Raw genomic sequence first — 21,210 nt, 5'->3', positions numbered from 1 at the left:
AGTTGACTCAGTTAATTTTTAGAATCCTGAGCTAAATCACTTGAACTTTTATTTCGTGCTTGTTCATGGATATATTTTACCCTGCTTTTTTTATTTTTATACTATACTATTATTTCTACACATGTTTGAATTCTTATTAATTGCATTGAAATACTTCGAAAAAATAATTTCAAAAGGATTTCTATCCAATCGGAAGGTAATTCCTATCTCAGTATTCTAAGAATTCAATCCTAGAATAGCCTTTTTACAAATCAAAGCTTGTACCTAAAAGTTTTAGAAAAACTTTCAGCAACGCTTTTTCGGTTTTATAGAAAATCTGTGTTTGTATTTGAATGCTAAGATATCTCGATAAGTTTAAAAAAATGACTTTTTGAGATGTCGATTCTCAGGTGGAAGCATGTTTGGAAATAATAATACAGAATAAATTTAATCAGTTGAAAAAAGTTTACAAAATAAAGTTTCTATTTATGATTCAATATTTTATATTCTTCTTCTGTACACGCTCGTTTATTTAAGGTTACCCCCGTGGGTTGTAGTAAAATTCTACCTATAAGTATGTCATTGAGTTACTAAGGTTTTATAAATTGATAAATATAATTTTTAATACTGCAGGTTAATTAAAAATAAAATCCAAATATCTCTGTACTGAAAAAAAAAACAACAAAATGATTGGAAACGTGCGCATCTTTTCTCTCAAATGTTAACATGTAAGAAAACTGAACAACACTAATCCAAGCTCCTCAAAACTACCACGAAAGCTTGCTTACAAGCTTTCAAACAACAACTTGATGTTCTTATCGTTTTCCTTTTCCATCGAGACGCTTTGTTTTTGTTCGGTTCTCTTCTTTCCACAGTATTCGCATCCCCCGCACTGACAGCGCTTGCCTAGAAATGTGTGCGTACCAAGGGGTGAAACGATATATTCCACACCACCCACCACCCTCACACTGTGAATGGGAAAATGCCAAAAGAATCGGTGTTGTATGAGTGTTTTCGCGTTTGCTTGCGGTGATAGTGGAAATTTCGTTCAGACATTTTTCCAACTGGAAAAGTGTAAACAGAATTCGTGCCCCTCGATGGGGTGTGTTTTTCGTTCGTCGGAATTTTGGAAAATTTATAAATTTTTGAATTGTATTTCAATCTAACTCGAAGTAAGTTTAGTGGTCGATGTGTTGTTTAATTAGAGGAATCTTGATTTAGGATAAATTCGCCGGTTTTGGGGCTGTTTTTTTAAGTTAAGTGCCGGTCTTTTGGTCGTTCGGGAAACATTGTGTGCTTGTTGCCATTTTTTACGACTACGTTGGGTGTGCAGACTCAGGAAATGAGATTTAAGATTGATAGTAAAATCGATTGAGCTAAGGAAGTGTGTTTGTTGTGTTTGGGGGAAATTTTTGCGAGCAAACCTCAGCGCCATGAATGAAATGTAATTCCTCAAACTAGGCAGTACAATTGAGAGGTAAGTAATAATAATAATATTTATTAATGACCCTTTAACTTTATAAGTCATTCAGGTCAGATTCCGAAAAATAGATACATTTCATTTTACAGTTGGTGCAGTAATTTTGTTTGTTTCAAATATTCTATCAATTTGGATTCTCTTTGTTCATTGTTAGATAGCACTTCGCTGATGTCTCCTTGGATTTCACATGTTGTTCTAATTGAATTGTATTTGCGACATTCTAGTAGGATGTGTGGAACTGTCAGTAATGTGTTGCAGGTATCACACAGTTCTCGGTTTCTAAGGAACAGTCCCGAGTGCGTCAGTCTTGTGTGACCGATACGCAGTCGACATAGTGCACGTGTTTCCTGGCGTTGTTTGCGGTCGTTCCATGCGTAGGTATTACATTTGATCTGGCGAAGAAATGGTTGGTTATGGCTTGTCCAAACACTTTCCCAACTTTGTCTAATGATGTGCTTCAGGTTTCTTATGGCATCTTGTGCTGGAACACCTTGTGCAATGCTGGGCATTGCTCTGGCTTCGTTGGCTAGGTGGTCAGCAAGTTCGTTACCCGTTATACCAGTGTGTCCAGGGATCCAGCAGAGAGTTATGTTTTTGAACTGTCCAGCTGTTTCGATGGATTGAATCCACGGATGTTTGGAGGACCCATTTTGAACTGCGGTTATAGCACTCGCCGAATCCGTGAAGATTACTAGAGGTGAATCGATGTCATTAACACTTTTAATCGCATTGAGTATGCTGTAGGTTTCAGCCGAGAATATGGAGCATTCCGGTCGGAGTCGCATTAGTTTTTGAATATTTGAGGACCAGATTCCGCAACCTACCCGGTTGTCAGCTATCGAACCATCAGTATAGATGTGTAGATGATTTGAATATTCTCGGTTGATATGTTCAGTGAAAAGAGGTATTGCCTGCATTGAGTTTGCACCGGATCGAAGTTTAAGTTTTAGTTTCCAATCAACTTTTATAGTTTTAGCATTCCATTGGCGGGGCCCATGTCGCGTTATTGGTTCGATGTACGGTATCTGTTCATTCGTCAAATTTCGGAGTTGTGAATTAGCTCTCTGAATGATTGTTAGTGTTTTATTCGAATCTTCGATAGTAACCCTCTGCTGTCTTAGTATTGCACATTTAGTAAGCTGTTGTACGTAGAGGTATTCAAATGGAAGCATTCCAGATTCGGCATAAATTGAATTAATTGGGCTTGTTCGGAAAGCTCCAGTTATACTTCTCACTATAGAATTGTATGCCGGGCGTAATTTTCTGATGAATTGTTCACTGCCGATACTGATAAATCCGATGCCGTAGAACAGTTTCGGAATTGTAAGGCTTTGATGGATTCTCATAAGCGATCTCCTGTTTCCTCCAATTAGACGACTTCCCATAATTTGGAACAGGTTTTGGGTTGACTCAAGTGCTTTACGACAGGCCCTAGCATGAGCTGAGAATCGTAGTCGACGGTCAACCGTTACTCCCAGAATTTTAGCGACATTGACTTCTTCGATTAGTGTCCCGTTGATTTGCAGACGGGGAACACTGTAGTGTTTGTATTTTCTACAGACGTGTAAAAGTTGCGATTTAGATGGCGATAGAGAAAATCCCGTGGTAACCGCCCAGCGATGAATTGTGTTCATAGCTTCCTGAAGTCGACTCCTTATTAGTGTATGGTCTTGTCCCCAAGCTATTACAAGTATGTCGTCGGCATAGACAAGAAGTTTAATATTTGAGGATAGTTGCTCGAAAATTGATTCCATTGCAATCAAAAAAAGGGTTACGGAAATCACCGATCCTTGTGGGACACCGTTTTCTTGTACTTTCGAAGCAGAGAGTTTCCCATTCACTGAAACAGAAAACGTTCGGTTCATGAAAAAATTGTTGATGTATTTACCAAGGTTTCCTTTTACACCCCAAGCTGATAGTGTTGTGAGGATTGGGTGTCGCCAAACTTTGTCATAGGCCTTACAGATATCGAGAAGGACCATTTCACAGTGTTGCCTTTCCTGTAAAGGTGTTTCTAGAATCGATTCCAGATCAGAAAAGTATGATTCGGTGCCTCTGCCACTAATGAACGCGTATTGGTTTTTGCTAAGACAGTTGTTTTGATGCAGAAAATGTAATAATCTCCGATTGACCATCCTCTCCATGACTTTGCCAACGCAGTTAAGTAGTGTTATAGGACGGTTATTGTCAGGTTCTCTGGCATTTCTACCCGGTTTTGGAATAGCAATGACCAGTCCATTCTTCCATTCCGGTGGTATTAATCCAGTTGCCCACACATCGTTAAATACATTCAGAAGCGTATATTTAACGGGCAGGGGGAGCCGTTTTAACATAAGGTAAGTTATTGTGTCGAATCCTGCAGATTTTCCGTTGGCTCTATCGAGTGCCCAAAGTAACTCACTAATGTTAAAAGGAACGTTAAAGTCGAGTTCTTCTCCTCCATCAAAAGTTGGGGGGTTTTTTTCAGCATTGTGTTTCATGCTTTGAAAATCGGGGGCGTAGCTTTCGGTGGCAGATATGTTTTCAAAGTGGTCCGCAAGAATATTAGCAATGTCAGAAGGATCGGTATAAATATTATTGCTTGAAACTATGCAAGGTTGCTGTATGCTTCGTTTTCCTCTTAGGATGTTGACTTTCCTCCAAAGAATAGAAGAAGAAGTGGTAGGATTGATCTCTCCGATGAAATTTTCCCAGGATTGTTGTTTCGCTTTCCTTACAGTTGTTCTTGCAATGTTCCTAGCTTCTTGGAACTCTTTAAGGGCTTGTGATTTTCTGGGGTCGTCGTCTCTGATTCTTCGTAAGGCTCGTAATTTCTTTCTTCGCGTCTTAATTGTTTTCGCTACTTCCGGGTTCCACCAGGGTACTGATTTTCCACCGAATCTTCCAGTGGTTCGTGGAATGCAGGCTTCTGCAACTTCAACAATTGTGTCGATGAACTGTTGGCTAGTTACTTGTGTTTCGGGGGGTAAGAGTTCAAGAGTCTTATTTTCAAAACTTTCCCAGTCAGCTTGATCGGTAATCCACCTACGTCGTAGGAGCAGTGGTTCGTTGGTTGTTGGAATTGAAAGTCGGATTGGAAAGTGATCACTATCCCGACAATCCGCATCTACCGACCAGATGAACTTGTTGGCTATATGGCTCGAAACAAGGGTTAAGTCTAGAGCAGATGTACGACCGGAAATGGGATCGAGTCTAGTATGCTCGCCGTTATTTAGCAGCACCAGGTTATGTTGAGTGATAAATGTTTCTAACATGGAGCCCATTCTGTCAGTTCTGAGACTACCCCAGATTACGTTGTGACCGTTAAAGTCTCCCATGAGAACATGAGGAGTAGGTAGCTCTTCTAAGAGTTGGTTTAATTTGATTTGATAGTTGTGAGGGCTAGCTTGGGGGGGAATATATATGGAAATGAAAGTGACTTTGAAAGGATGTAGGATGGTCACTGCAGTTGCTTGTAGGTCGACTTGGATATTATGGAAACTGTGGGGAATGCTGGAGTTAACTGCCAAACCAACTCCATGTTGATCAACTCGGTTGTTACCACTTTTTAGTTTCCAGTTGTAATTTCGAGTGAGGCTGAGCGGAAAAGTTAGATTTTCTTGGCATTTTGTTTCCTGCAGTGCTAAAATTAACGGTTTTTCATCGTTTAAGAGTTGTTGAATTTCCGGCAAACGTCCTCTTAGGCCCCGGACATTCCAGTGTATCGCCATTGCCTTAGAGTCGCGCGGTGTTCGACTTGGGCAAGGCTGGGAAGAGTCAAATCTTTGGGAGTTTTGTGTGACGTCGCCTACATCTTCTACATTGAGAAGAAGGGGAGTTCTTTGACCTTCGCTATGTAAAGATCTTTCATTAAAAGTCTCGTTACCCTGAGTGTTAGAATTCCCGCTATTTATAAATTGTTGGGTATTAGTGGTTGAAATGACAGTGTTCGTAGTGTTAGATTGATTGGTCATTGGTGATTTAAAAAGAAATATGTAAGAATAGCGAGACAAGTGTTTAGTCGTAAGACATATCAGTTTCTGAGTCAGTATCAGTTTCCGATATTATCATGGTTGGGGTTTCGTTTTGTTTGTGACTATGTCGTTGAGGCTGTGGGGATTGTTTTTGGTTATCATTTTTCTTCTGTGGCGGCGATCCTGTTCCAGATTTATCCTGTTTCTTGTTTTGTCGCTTTCTTTGACGCTTCGAGGTTATTTTTGAGTTTTCTTCTGAGCTTACTGTCGGTTCGGGTTGCTTTCTTACTTGAGTTTCATTGGAAGTTTGGGCTTGAGCGGCTTGGGACAGATATTTAGGTGTTACCAGTTGCATTTGCAAGGCTTGTATCTGAGACTGGAGATCTTTGATTTGTTTTTGGTGTGAAACTTGAAGCTGCTGCGAATGCTGTTTAAACTGTTTTAGTTTTGTTTTTAAGTCTTCGGTTTCTCTTCTAGCATTCGCTTCAGACTCTTTAAGTTTCGTAATTTCGTTATTTTGTAGGGTTTGAGCAATATTAGAATACGTGTTCTTTTGCCGCCTTTCTGTGAAGATCCTCCTAGCCTCACCCATGGAGAGAGACTCATCTGTCCTCAGACGAATTATATTTTGCTCCTCGATGCGTTTCGGGCAAAGGTTGGAGTAGGGCGTATGATTTCCGTTGCAATGAATGCATTTTGCTTCTGCTTCACATGTCCCTTCATGACTAATCGAACAGTTACCACAAATAGGTTTATTTGAACAACGATTTTTCGTATGTCCATACTGATAGCAAAGACGACATTGCATTGGAGAATCATAGTATACCTGAACCTTTGTTCTTATAAGCCCGAAAAATATAAATTCAGGAAGAACTGTTCCGTCAATTGTCAAAACAATATGGGGTGTACTTATTTTTTTTATACCTTCTTGTCGTTGGATCCTTCTGACACCGATGACCTTTTGCGACTTCAGTTCCTCGAGCAAAACATCATCACTGATACCGTCAACTTCGTGGCAGGTTACTTTGCAAAGTCTGCGATTAAGTTTGTTGTGGGATGTGATGGTAATTGGGGTATCGTCTATTAGCCGTTTTAGTTTCCTAAGTTTATCGGCTTGGGCAGGATTTCTTACTTTTAAAATGTACTGCGTTCCTCTGGCCTCAGTCAGTGCTCCATCGATCTTACCTACTTCGTTTTCAATAGTCTTTGCGATTAGAAATGGGTTCTTTGGAAGTTGGATCGGTTTACCGAGTTCATCCTCTCCTGTTGCTTGTAGGCTCAGCAGAATCAGTTCTCCTGATTTGCCCAAAGGATCAATCCATCCAGGGAGTCTGCGGGTTGGGTCTTCGCCTAGCACTTTTTGACCACGTAAAGGATCTGGCGCTTTGGGCGCCGATCCGGCGCTTGTGTCTGCCATTGGGCAGCACAAGCACCTTTACGTTTTCTTTCACTGCTCTATTCTAATATTATCGCCTTAACTTCTGCGCACAGGGAGACTACCAATACGTTGCGTCGTCTACGCAACACGCAGTAGAGCACGCTTGGAGCTAAGTGCTTGCGTGAGAGGTTCTCGAGAGAGCGACTCTCTATTTTCGTGTGGTTTTCGTGTAATAACAACTATTTCCCTAAACAAAGCACTTTCAACTCCGATCGAAATCGAAACAAAATTATAATAAAATGGGGAATTTCACGTCCCTCTGCACTAAATCTTCACTCAATCGGACAGCCGAGTGTCTAATACAGTTATGGGAAGTATCCACGAGAATATCAGTCCTTCAGAATCAGTGTAAAAACGTATCTCTATAACCGCTTGAAAACAACCACGCGTCGCTTGGCAAACTTTCACTCGGAATGAGAGGTAAGTAAGACTATGAGAAAAACAAACATTAATCACTCAAAATAAATATTAATTATTGATATTATTGCTAAAAACAACATATTTTGTAGATCATTTGAAAACTTAGCATAGAATTGAGAAATAATTATCGAAAATTTTCATTTATATTTTTACATTATGAACTCGAAACACTTTATTGTACCCAACTTCGATTTATCTGTTTCCATTTTTGTTGTGATACTAAAATCTGAATTTGATGTATCAACATTAATTTTGACAGTATTATGAATATTTAACTCCCACCTAGCAAAATATTTTCAAATCCCATTCTCGCTTCAGACTCAAGGCAACCCTTTTACATAGTCAGATCTTGCTGAAATTTGGCATTTTCCTTCTAGTGAGCAAATGCTCATTTTCAGCTTGGAGCGAGATGTATCATGTTTAACTCTTCCTATACTAAGATTAGTGACTCTTTCATACACAGTGGTTCGTTAAATTATTTCACAATTCATAAATTACTGTTATAGTAAGGTAGCCAATACTTTTTCAAATTTCAACCAGTTTTGAAAGAAAAAAAACACTTGAAGTCCTTGTTTTGAATTGACAAATAAGGCTCATAGAAAATCGCATTTTTAAAGTTACCATCGAGTCTACTGTCGATGAAAAATTTCTCTAAAAAAGGTAATTTTTCGATAAAATTTTTTTTATTATTAACAATACTCTTGCTAAGAGATGTACTATTCTATTCTATATTTTTTATTTATAGAGGACACTAAAAGATGTACTGAATAGTTATTTACATATTCAACTATTCGGTGAAACAAATACTCGGCCAAATATTCGTTCAATTGCGATTATGTTATTTTTCTTCTGTATTTTTCTCATCTAAATGTTTCTGAGTCGACTATTTTCAAACAAATGTGTAACGCATAACATCTTCTTCCAATATGGTTCCCTGGTCTTTACAAGATTTCAAGAGTTCAATTTTATTTCAATGCGCTCCATCGGCAGATTTTCAAATTGTTTCTCCTACTGAAAGAACATAAGATCATTTATCGCTTCTAGAGCGTTTATCAAAAAGAGAATGAATTGTATTTTCAGTATGGTTTTCGAAATGCTTAAAATATCCAGAATGAACATTTTTTAAGCGAAAACAACGTTTTCTTCAAGCTTCACAATGGGTTTTAATCTAGATCGAGCACGCTTACAGGCATGCGTGGTATATAAGCTGTTCCAGAAATTATAAGCACACCTAATGTTAACGGTCATTTTAAATCGATTTTTTTTCTTCTGGCTGCGTTCTTTTGTTTAAACGTTTCTGTACGAGATAACATCAAAAAAACATTAAGTTTGTGATTACATTCCAAAATCTGTGGTCTTATTCCGGAGAAGAGAAAAAGTATCGTGCACAAGTGACGTACTGTGAGTGGAATCTTATTGAGAAAATTGACCAAAGAAGAGGATGTGAGCGTTGGAGCAGTACGGACAACTGTTATGAAATAGGGTGAATATTGTACATTTGAAGATGAACCGAGGAGTGCCCTACGTCCTGCAAGTTCTGCTATCGACAAAATGCTCAAGGATACCTAAAAACAGAAATTTTCGACTTCCGTTCGGGAAAAGTTGGGACCTCGAAGTCAAACGTGATTCGTGCTAAAGAGCGACTTGGGCTTAAGACGTACCGAAAGCCGCAAAAACCTAAAAGAAACCCAAATCAAGCCAATTGTGTTAAAAGAAGGGCTTGGAAACTGGAAGATGAAACGTATGTGGAATTGGACTATAAAGCTCTTCCATGGCCACAATGCTTCACTGTACGCAAGGACAAGGATATTCCCGAAACGGAGAAGGCCATTTTCACCGAAAAATTTGGCAAAAAGGTGATGGCGTGGCAGGAAATTTGCGAGTGCGGCAAAATATCTAGCCCGCATGTCACATCGGAAACAATAAACACCCAGAACTATATCAAGGAATGCCTCCAGAATTATTGCCGATGATCCAGCAGCGTGATGAACCCGTCATATTTTGGCCCGATTTGGCATCATGTCATTACGCCAAAGACACACTGAGGTGGTACGATAGACAAACCACCTGTTTTGAGCCAAAAAACCTGAATCCGCAAAATTGGCCCGAAGCACGACCAATCGAGACTTTTTGGGCTTTGACACAAAGCAAAGCTACGAAAATACATAAAACCAGCTGATAACATCGGAAAGTTTAAAAAGGATTTGCCATAAGTGGCGAAAAGGCTGGAAGCTTATGAGTCATGTTCAAGGAAAAGTGCGAAGTCTGGCTTATGATTAAAGATTTTCATCAAATAAGAGAACAGTGCACTGCAGTGGTGGGTAAGACACAAATAACGATACAGTGTGCGAAATAAAATAAACAAAATTCAATAAAACAATATATTTTTTATTATTTTGAAAGTGTGCTTTTACCTTCTAGAACAGTCTATACCTCATCTATTTGCTGGTGATACAGCATTATTCAATCCCGAAAACTATGTTTTTTTAATAGACCGAGTCGACTTGGGGTTATTTTTGAATTTCTCAAAGCCTGGGGTCTAAAAAGCATCATCTTGGTCCATTCCATGGTCCATTCATGATTTTAAGCAGAATTTTGAGGTAACGTTTACATGTGTAAATTTGAACTTTTTTGGTTTGTATGGGAGAGTTGAATATTTTGTATTGAAAAACTAACATCCTTTTTGTTTCTTCTATGGTACCCAGCCAGTTGATGGTTTTTGTGTCAATTTATAAATTTCCTAAAGAAAATCTGCTGAACAACTTTGTTCAAAACCGGCAAAAAAGTTATATGCTGTATAAAACGGGATGTCATTTCGCATTGATAAACAATAAATTCAATAGACATCACTGCTAGAGCCTCGCGAGGTATTGCATGAAAAGTAGACATGCAATACCTCGCGAGGCTCCAGCAGTGATTTCAATTGAATTTATTGTTAATCAATGCGAAATTACATACCCATGTTGAATAGCTAATAACTTTTTCGCTTAATAAGATACGAAGTTACGATCTTGAACAAAGTTTTTCAGCGGAAAGTTTCCTTTGAAAAATTTATAAATTAATACAAAGACCATTAGCTAGCTTGGTTTGAGAGAAGAAACCAAAATTATGTTTTTTTTTTTCAGTACAAAATTTTCATTTTTCCACTCAAACCTAAAAGTTCAAATGTTAGACCAAAACGAAGCTTTTTAGGTTCGAGAAGTTCAAAATTTACACCAAATCGACTCAGTCTATTGTTAAAATCAACATGGAAGAAGATTTAAAAGTTTTTTTTTTCAGCCATCCTCGTAACCCGCAATCTAGCTAAAACATAAAACATGATTTTTCACTCTCCCAGGAAAAAAAATTAACTTCAATGTAATCTCAAACCATTCAATATAACTGTAGAGAATGTTACTTATTTCAATTCTCAATGGAAGATTCTAGACGAAATTCTATCTTGGTTCTACCGCATTGACCAACTACAGATCTTTAGATTCACTGCGGGATTACGATATGACAACACTCAGCAATCTCACCATTTAATGCGCAGCACAAGTTTAACTTGTTTTGACCAACGTCGAGTTTCCTTTATTGGTCCAATGAAATTCAAAACCCTTCCCAAAGAAATTAAAACACTAAAAACTACTTTAAAACAAAACTTATGCGATACTTCAAAAATAACCTGAACCGAAGATCAACCAACCTTTATTTCAGTCTTTTTTTTAATTTTCTAAGCACTGAATTTAATTTAAATTATTTAGTGTGTATTTTATTATTAGTTTTGCTTACATTTTAAGTTTTAGTTTTTTCAGTAGATCAGTAATGGTTCTATTAAATTGAATATTCTTACACTGAAAAAAATTAGTTCGAAGTTCAATTTTAGCCAGAAATATTAACAATACCGAAATTACACAATTAACAAAGAAACTGATTTCAAACACCATTTTCTTACTTATGATTATCGCACAAACTAAAACAAAATTTCACTAATAAAATAAAACAAAATTTTCAAAACAAATTTTCGGTGAGTTTTTAAAAGTCATTCATAATAATGGGTCTTAAACAGAACTAGAAATTAGCTTGAAAATAAATTCTAAGCAGTCTAGTTTTCAAATTTTAAATCCATATTGGCCAAACCCTAGAAAACGAATGCGTATCAAAATTTCAAATAAAGTTTTGGGCATAAGAATCAAGGCACAGAAAAGAAAACATACAATATAACATTTGATTTAAAAAAAAAAAATTTTGAAATTGATGTCAGATATGGCTGAAAATTCAGCACAATTTATATATGTTCGAAATTGTTATTTACTATAAATCTTTATTAACATTTCTTTTATTCGTTTCCAATGGGAGGATTTATTTAACAATTCCGCTGTATTATCTGAAATTTGAAAAAAAAAAATGAGGATAACAGATGTAAGTTTTTTATTAGAATAAAAATCCATTTTGAACACAGCAGATTTTATTCAATATTTGCTAATAGAATTTTATGTGATAAGTGATAAAATAAGTGTTTTAACATTTTACATGGTCTTTTTATAAATAAACTCGTCTTACCATTTTAATTTACTCTTATACAATATAATTGATAACTCAAGGAAACAGCATTTTGGTGTCTATGATTTAATGATTGATTTGATAAATTTAATCTTCATGAGCTTGAATTTTTTGTCAAATTTTGTCTATCACATTTAATGTTGGTGATGTGAAGTTTAAAAGCTTTAAAATGTTTGTTGTTGAATTATACACTGTAAATTTTTGCCTCGATTTCCAGCAAAAAAAATTACTGGAAACGTTCAGCAATCCCATTTTTTGCTGGAAATCAGCAATCGGTTTTCGAATTGCTGGATTTTTCAGCATTCGCTTGTGTTCTTGTCATTTTTGCTGAAAAATCAGCAAGCGGTTTTCAGATTGCTGGACTTTCCAGCAATTGATCTAGTTTGCAGGAAAATTAGCAATCGAGTTGTCAATTTGGAGTCTGTTTGTTTTCGTACGCTGAAGCAAGGTGAGACTCTTTTTCACGAATTTTGTTTATGTTAATACTATTTTTTTTAATTTTCCCCTATATTCTAGCAACCAGGCATCAAGTCATGGGTAAGTTTTTATTGGACAGGTAGATATTCCATAAAAGATACTAATCATTTTTTTTACAGGTGGCGGATGATCAACACTTTGGCACAAAGCTGCCACCCCAGAGCCGATGATAGAAAATTGTAAAAAATGTGTTTCTCGAAATAAATAAATCCCATATTGAAAAATGGGAGAAAATAATCGTTTTTATTGCTAATTATATGCACAGCCAATATTCTCTATTTAATTTTGAATTGAAATATAAATTTGATACTAAATACGGCCGGTTGTTTTGAAAGAAAAAGCTGGTTTCCAGCAATCTGGATTGCTGATTTTCCAGCAATTTGAATTGTTGGAAACCAGCATTAACGTTTGCTGTTTTTTCCAGCAATTTGAATTGCTGGAAGTTTTGCTGGAAAGTCAGCGGGACAAAAACCAGCAAAATTTTGCTGGTTTCCAGCAAAAAAAAATTGCTGTGTAGAGACTTTAAACTAAAAGTTCATTCATCTCTTCTTTAATATGTACTAGTTTTAATTGAAACCGATCATTGATAACTAATGAAAAACCAAATCAACGTTGAACATAAAATCTGATTCTGAATTTGCTTATTTAACCTATTTTATTCAATCAAGTAGTAAAATGTCAAAGATTATGCATGATCTAAAAAAAGTTAAATTACAGAATTTTTGAAATTTTAAAAGATCATTACCAGTACTTCTGATATTACTGAATAAAGTTAAAAAAATTTGAATCTCTTAACCATAACTTGTTCAAACCTGAAAAATGACTAGATTTTGGCTTATTAAGTATCTAAAATTCAATTTGGTTTAAAATTTCTTTTAAAATAAGAAAAGGTAAACAAATAAGACCTTTATAAATTTTTTTCGCAGTACTTAAATTACTTGCAAAAAATGCAAAAATTTGTTAAATGATATTAAAGGTTGTTTTAAAAACAAATGCTGAGAGATAAAATTGCATCCAGGGACACCCAAATTAATAAAATGTTATTTGTTATGTTATGTATGAAACAGAAAATAAAATTGAGAATTCAATTGGTTTCTTGAATAATATTTCTTATCGGCATGAATTTTTTGTAAATCAAAATTTGTGGTAATAAAGTAGAGGATACTAGGTTTTAGATTTAGTTTTGCTAATTCTGATAACCATCGTAAGTGGTAAACTCCTGATACATGACTTCCAACTTGATGATGTATGAAATAAGGTTGCCAGAATTTTGTCAGCATCCATCCGGGCCGGACAAATCCAGGCGATTTTATCTAAAAACCTGGCAAAATCCAGACATTTGATTTCAAAATTGTCGACCAGAATCTGGGCAATACCAGGTCAAATTTGGTCAAAACGTTGAAATTATTCACTCATTAAAATTCAAGAAAATTAAGTTGAAAAATTTTTTTAATCGGAATTTATCAGCAGATTTTTAATCGTATTCTAGGCTTTCAAAAAACATTTCATGGTTTATTTTATGAAATTTGCTCAAAAAATTTCACTTGGGACCCATAAATAAAAAAATATTACTGAAAAATTTGTTTTTTTTTAACTTTATTTTAAAATATCAATTAAAATTCATCCGTGCAAAATCCAGACTTTTTCAATGAAACCAGGCAATTGGGTCGAACCGGGTTTTTCCCAAATTTTATATCAAACATCCGGGCTAACCCGGATAAAAGCAGGCAACCTTAGTATAAAACTAGTATTCAGAAAATTAATTTTGAAGTTAAAATTTGAACCCATTCTAAAGACGAGGTACAGTTTTTGTATTTCATGTTTTTATGCATTTAGATTTTCAAAACAAAAGGTTTATTCAATTGCAAATCGAAATTGACAATTGAAAATTAGTTTAAATTGGTGAACGGCATATACATATTTGATGTCATATAATGAAATGCCTCAAGCCTAGAGTGCTTTAAGACAAATTTCTGGCATTTTTTGAACACCTTCTAAGATCAAGTTATTTCACGTTACTACGTTGAAAATTTTACAAGAAAAAAAAATCCCTATATTGTAAAGATACTCATACCACGTCCTGTGATTTGAAGATTTTCTAACATTTTTTAATACTTTGTTATTTAACTCAAAGACACATGACCTATCGAAATGTGTAAAAATGGGAACTCCTATTAAATATACCCCATCTACGCTAAGCATGCCCAGTTTTAAGATCTTGATCGAGATCTGTCACCTAATTTTATTACGGTTTTTAAATCATGCACTGAGCGCCTTTATAAAACAAAACTTGGATCAAAACTCTTATTTTATATTTTATTGTAATTTTAAAATTGTTTCAAAGCATTCATGAAGTTTTCTTAACAATTCATACAGTATATTTAGTTAAAGCTTTATAAGTGTTTAAGAACTGCTGTATATAAAATGCCGTAATTAGACCATAACAAAAGTTTCTAATGCTATTTGGCTTAACCTGTTTTACTTGGGATGTGTCTAGCAAGTTTACTCTGGATGTTTACAGCATTTGATGGGATGAATAAAAAGAAAGTGCCATTTTTCATAAGGAATAGGGAAAATTATTTGGTAAAGGGGTTAAGTATGGTGTACGTTAATAAGTTTTCCTCGCAAAAATGCTCTTTCGCTCTTTCCAACATCTGTACATTTTTTTCTCACTTTTCTATCCATTTTTATCAATTTTCAATTCTGATATTCTTTCTCCAAGAATATACATTTCACTGATATGCCGAAAATAAAATTATCAAAAAAATCAATTAAAGGTGATTAACTTATCTTAAAAAAAATTATTTGTATTGATAATTTTTCATTCAATTTTGGTAAATGACCTTTTAACTATATTTATAAGTCAATTTGTTTCCGAGATATAGATGATTGAATATTCCGGATTATAAGTGGACAAAGCTTATCAAGTTTTTTTTTCTTTTTCCAAAATGTACTTAGTTTACAGTTTACTTTCTACAAAAAAAAGCTGTTAACGAGTATTTTGAGAGTATTACTGAAAAATAACTGCCTGGTGGTCCAAAATATGAACTTTGTGTATTCTGGAGGAGATATTATAATTTTTTTTTGTCAAAATGTTAAAGTAAAACAAAAAAAAATGTGTGAGACGAGACAATTTGAAGCTGTTCTCATTAGGGAAGAAAGTAAAGCGTGTAATTCAATTTGTAAAATGTGCAGCTACTAACAACCAATCCAACGGGTGACCAACCTTCATTATCAAAATGTGTCATTGATTGTAAGACACAACGGATTCGTCCTTGAGAGAGAACAAAAAACTATCAGTAGCACAGCTTCCAAACGGGCGCGTGTAATGGTGCAATAAACATTCCGATTTGTCTTTGATTCGACCGATTCGGTCCAAATGTCAATAAACGACAACAATAAAACAATTTGAAACTAAACAATATCACTTTAACGCACAACTTTACTGACTACTGACTGGCTTCGCATCGGCAGCAGTAGATTGTCGTCTTTTCTCAGCGGACTATCACGCGTGCTATAAATTATTCGAGCGCGTATTTTCCAATAGGAATCTTCCGGGACGGCGCGATGCCGACAAAAATAGAACATACAACTATTTCGTAGAAGCTCCATGAATAAAAAAAAACAAATTCAATCGTTCCTGTGCCCCGTAACTGAAAGGTCATCTGCAATCATATGCTCTGCCTTGATAGACGCTTCAAGACGCTGCTACTCGCTGGGTATTAGAATCTTGGGATTCCATTTCGTGTCAATACTTGAAGCGGCCTCAATCAATCGACACCCAGAAGATTCCGACACCGATATGGCTGGCTGAAGCGTGGGGATCGAAAATTGATCCATCTTCATCACCTTTCCTGTAACCATAACTGAGGTCACGGTATAATTCAATTAATCTTCGAATTGGGGTTCGGTTTCGTTTTCAGTTATTCTTTCCACACACCGTGTCGGTGATCGATTTCTCCTCCGAAAGTTCTTCCAGATTAAGGCGGGCGTGAAGGTCGGCACATTTCAAACGTCGACTTCGTCATCGGTAATATTCAGGGACAGAAAAAATTAAGTCAAACATATCATTCGTCGGCTGCCGAAAAGTACACAAATCCGGTGAATCACTAAAGACTGGGATATGTAAGACGGTTCCAAATCCATCACCTAGATGTTCTATTAATAAATACGATTATGATTTTATTGCATGTGGTTCGTGGCTACCTATTTCAGAACAAAAAAAAACTAGGGATGACAAAAAAGAATTCTCGATCCCGTTTCAACATTTCCAGTTTGTTCTGGTATTGGTGATCGGTTGTTATGCGCGTGAGATTAAAAATTACATGGGATTATCCTAATATTTTAATAAATAAAACAACAAAAAATGTGTTGATATTTGAAATACTAGTTTTAATCAGAGAAAAATAATCTTAAACCACTTGTGACGCACTGGAAGAAGAGTTTCAAAAACTCTTTTTATTTAATTTACGCTTCGTTTCTATTATATACATAGTGCCATTTATTATGTTCTTTTGATTATTTTATTTGTCTACACAGTTTCCCGTCTCATGACATTACTTGATGAACAATTCACTCGGTCCATGGCAACCGTTCTCCAATTTCTCGGACATCCCACGTTCGCCAGATCACGTTCCACTTGGTCTAACCACCTCGCTCGTTGCGCTCCAGCTCGTCTTGTTCCTACTGGATTCGTAGCGAAATCAGTCGTCCGGCATTCTTGCAACATTTCCTGCCCAACGTATCCGACCAGCCTTCACCACCTTCTGGATACAGGGTTCGCCGTAGAGTCACGCAAGCTCGTGATTCATCCTTCGCCTCCACACTCCGTTCTCCTGCATGCCGCCAAAGATGGTTCTTAACACTCGTTGCTCAAATACTCTGAGAATCCTCGAGCAATATCCACGTCTCGTGCCCGTAGAGAACAACCGGTCTAATGATCGTTGTGTGCAGGTCACACTTTGTGTGAGGACTAAGTCTTCTTGACCGTAGTTGTGTCGTAGTGGTGTCTCCAGCTCGTCGTCGTCAATCGTGATTTGTTATTGCCAGACAAGCGAGCTCGGTTGGTCTCGGACCCACAGGTCAGCATATACTTCGTCTTGGACGTATTCATCATCAATCCCATTCTTCATGCTTCACGTTTCACTTTACGGTAGATCTTCTCTTCCGCCACAGATGTTCTGCCAACTATATGAATGTCATCGACAAAGCAGATAAATTGACTGGATCTGTTGAAAATCATACCTCACATATCACTCACCGCTCATCCTCCTAGCGCCACGTAGAACATCGTTTTTTTATTCATTGATCACCCAGGTGGTAAATCCTTTTTACAGATTGCATTCCAAGGCGCGGCTGGCGAGCCACCGCGTCCCCCCAGTTTGCTACTCTGGGTCCATGGGTGCAATTGGTGAATCATGATACTAAGTACCTCTACACCATAAAGTCCACCTGGGGCTTCGGGTCATATTTCCCGTCCGGACCTGCAACAAAGGCTTTACCCATGATAGAGAGACCATACTTGCGCAAAGCGCTCCACGGTAATATTCGTTTATACGTACTACACAAGCAATCGACTTCCACTCTTCCGTCACGATTCACGACTCACGAATTGGCAGTCCGTTCACCGCTACTCGTGACTCGAGTTCCACAATCAGCCTCTTGCCACAATTCGAGACGTCTCTACCCGCCTCTCCTCGTGAATCGAGGCCCTCTCACGCTTATCCTCTTGACACAATTTGAAACGTCCATACCCGCCTCTCCTCGTGTCTTGAAGGCCCTCAATCAATCGTCTTTTGACCCAATTCGAGACGAGAACAACTCGCCTCTCCGCGGGTCTGGAGATATCCGCACATCCAACTATTTCTCCGTCTCGACTCTTCGAGACTCATCCTAAGGCCCATCCACTGGGCGCCACATATTACGGCACAATGTCCCTCTGCCCGTCGTCAGTCGGTAATATCCGCGAATCAGAGCTAGGACCACCGGACGCGCGAATTCGATCAACACCCGCTCGAACATTTGGTCGTCAAGCACATCGGAGTCGCGACTACCCGTTACACGTTACGACCCCTCCCTCTTGCAACTGAGCACTGGTACCAAGGTACCCAGTCGCACCACGTTTGTGCCACACTCGGCACGCAGCTCGTCAGCGGGCTGACTGTACCAAGTGTGACGTGTAGTTCTCTTGGCCGTGCGCCTACAGGTTACAAGTCTGTAGACACGTTTCCAATCTGCACCACGGGGAGGTGGAACTACGTCGCAGAGCACATTGCAGGATACAAGGTGTATCATACACCATCACCTTGTCATAGCCCCCTGCGCGATTTAAATAAATTTGACAATTCACCCGATATCCGCATACAGCATTGCGTTCCACCCATTGTCGCTTTGATCAGTCTGGTCATCTGAAAAGCCGTTCTCGTCCATAGTTTTCCAAAGCTTGCCACGGTCGATTGAGTCGTATCGGCTTTGAAGTCGATGAATAGATGGTGCATAGGAACTTGGTGTTCACGGCATTTTTGGAGGATTTGCCGTAGTGTGAAGCAATGCCTCTTCTTGTAGATAGGGTCATATTACTTCTTCTTTCCAATCCTCTGGTAGCTGTTTTGTGTCCCACATTCGGACCATAAACCGATGTAAGCAATCGGCCAACTTGTCCGGCATACTATTCAGCTGGCGAATGGCTTCCTTAACTTCACTCATCATTGGAGTAGCTCATCTTCGACGTTTGCTACGTCGGCGATGCATCTTTTTTCAGCGTATTGGTCCCCTTCATGTGCGCCGTTTTGGTTTTCATCAAAATGAGGCTTCAACCTTTTGATCACTTCGCTATTTTCCGTCAGTATGCCTCCGCCCTTATATAGACACATTTCGGCTTGCAACCTTTGCGGGTTGCATTGAGTTTCTGATAGAAATTTCGTGTTTCTTGGGAACGATGTGACTAATCCAACTCCTCAAGCTCCTCCTCCTCATCCAAGTGACGATTTTCCTCCAGGAAAATTTGGATTCGCTGCCTCTTCCGCTGTCAGTGGTTCCGTCGAGTTCGTTCCACATGCCCGATGACGTTTTCTGCAACGCTGTTGATGGATGTCTTGATGGTATCCCAACAGTCTTCGAAAGAAGCTTCGTCACGCTTGCCCACTGCAGGCAGCGCTGCTTCGAGCGGTTGCGCCAAGTCTGCTACGACCTCAGGTTGTTCTTCATCACCAGTTAGTGCTCTGACTCGATGTTGCGCCTCGACAAAATATGACGTCGATGATGTCCGAGAAGTGGCGTGGTAGATCTGCATACCTCCTGCAGCGCTACGATGTCGAATTTGGGGCTCTTCAATTCGTTGGAGAGCACGTGGGTCCTGCCCGTGGAATTTATAGATAGGCAGTTCCATGTTTAAAAAAGTTGCCAATCGCTAGTCCCTTTTCGTCGCGCGGATCTTTGCCGATTTCCATCCGAGATTTCTGGTTCATTGTTCGTTGTTTGTATTTTTCATGTGGTCACGGGCTCGCAAGGCTCGCAGCAAAGCCCATTATCTCGCAGGAGGATCGTCGTGATGTTGCTGTTTTGGGTCTCGAACACCACCAGGACGTTGTTGCACTCCGCACGCCGCCCCTGACATAGAGAACAGACGCGTACGGAGCTCCCTGTTTCAGCTAGCATGCGAACAAACCATCCACAAGGGTTGTTAATCCGATTTACACTAGGGTTGCCCGCACCCCAGCCGACAATATGTGGAGGTTGATAATCGGAGATGTATCGGTAGGGCATAGTGTATGAGGTACACTCATACTAAGGTGGTACTCGAGAACGCACACTGTTGGTAACTTTCAAACCGACGCTGGAACGAACCACAACTGTGTAATACTCCTCTGGCGAATCTTCATTTTTTATGTTATATTTGGTAATATCGACCACACCAAAATAATAATACTCCGCGTTTCTTCCCTTCCTCTGCGCAATTTTGACAAATTAAAGTTAACTAATTATGGACGAAATGAGTTCTATAACCCTTTTGATCTTTTATGTAAGCTGTTCAATCATGTTTTGACCTAATTATTAGTTAGAATAATTTTAATGATAAAATAAGTGAAAATAAGACTGTTTGATACTGAGTTTTCGTAGACTGTGAACGCTTCTTTTGAACCTTTTTCCGTTGGGGAATTCCTTAGAAGCAGACAATTTTGTAATTCTCGAATCCCATATATAGGGCTGAATTTTTTAAAATTATCCGTCCTAAAGTGCTCAAGATGGGTTAAATTCAACGAGTAAAATTATTGTTCTACTTTGATAAATGACTTAGGCTTTGGTATTTTTTTCCTAGAAAATGGTGTGAACACTGAATTAAAACAAATTGGTTCTGTTCGGGCTTTTGTTAGAGCAAAACAACTAAAAATCTATAAACGAAACAATCCCAATAAAGAAACACAACGAACAGAATTGAAATGCTATATTTTGCAACAATCATCAATTAGAACTTCCGTTCCTCAAACTGTAAACAGTAGCAAAATAATCGGTAATGTAATCACACTTTTTGAAACAAATAGGCAGTTTCCTGAATACATACGAAATTTGGTGAATAATCTGAAGCCTAGCAAATAAGCTTCTATCGATAGTGAATTTTTTACTCCAAAATTTTTACTGAAAGAAACATTCGATTGATGTGAATATAATCACATTGCGAACCAAATACGAGATATCTCGTTTTTCGTGCTACGTGTTACACTTCGAAGCATAACTCAAATGTTGTGGGTTTGATAATGAAAATATATATGACAAAACTAAACACAGCACTTTCGGTAACTCAACGATACTAAATTTGTTAGAATTTGGTCCAGTGTTTTCGGAGATACAGCTTGCCGAATTTCAGTGTTACCCAGCATAATCTTCTTCCAATTCACAAATACCAGATTTAAGATATTTGGGAA

The 21,210-nt window shown here is 37.8% G+C and overlaps 2 protein-coding genes across 3 annotated transcripts in view; one reads left to right on the top strand and one right to left on the bottom strand.

Moving 5' to 3' along the window:
• The first annotated feature begins 1,025 nt into the window (after positions 1-1,025).
• LOC129754770 (uncharacterized) overlaps positions 1,026-21,210 on the top strand; it is a 601,388-nt gene continuing 581,203 nt past the window's right edge. The window contains exon 1 of one of the 2 annotated variants that reach the window (XM_055750995.1): positions 1,026-1,151. The gene's annotated coding sequence lies outside the window, so the exon portion shown is untranslated. Of the gene's footprint in view, positions 1,152-1,192; positions 1,457-21,210 lie in introns of those variants that run through there. The other variant, XM_055750997.1, reaches the window with a different exon arrangement.
• LOC129752395 (uncharacterized) lies at positions 1,543-3,213 on the bottom strand. The gene has a single exon (XM_055748183.1). It carries the CDS (start codon positions 3,211-3,213, stop codon positions 1,543-1,545), a length of 1,671 nt encoding a protein of 556 aa, XP_055604158.1.

Source organism: Uranotaenia lowii, chromosome 3 (assembly GCF_029784155.1).
Source record: "Uranotaenia lowii strain MFRU-FL chromosome 3, ASM2978415v1, whole genome shotgun sequence".
NCBI classification, from domain to species: Eukaryota; Metazoa; Arthropoda; class Insecta; order Diptera; family Culicidae; genus Uranotaenia; species Uranotaenia lowii.
This window is presented reverse-complemented; position numbering and strand designations above follow the sequence as displayed.

Coding starts and splice junctions, on each gene's coding strand:
- LOC129752395 (XM_055748183.1), bottom strand. CDS start 3,213: ATGGAATCAATTTTCGAGCAACTATCCTCAAATATTAAACTTCTTGTC.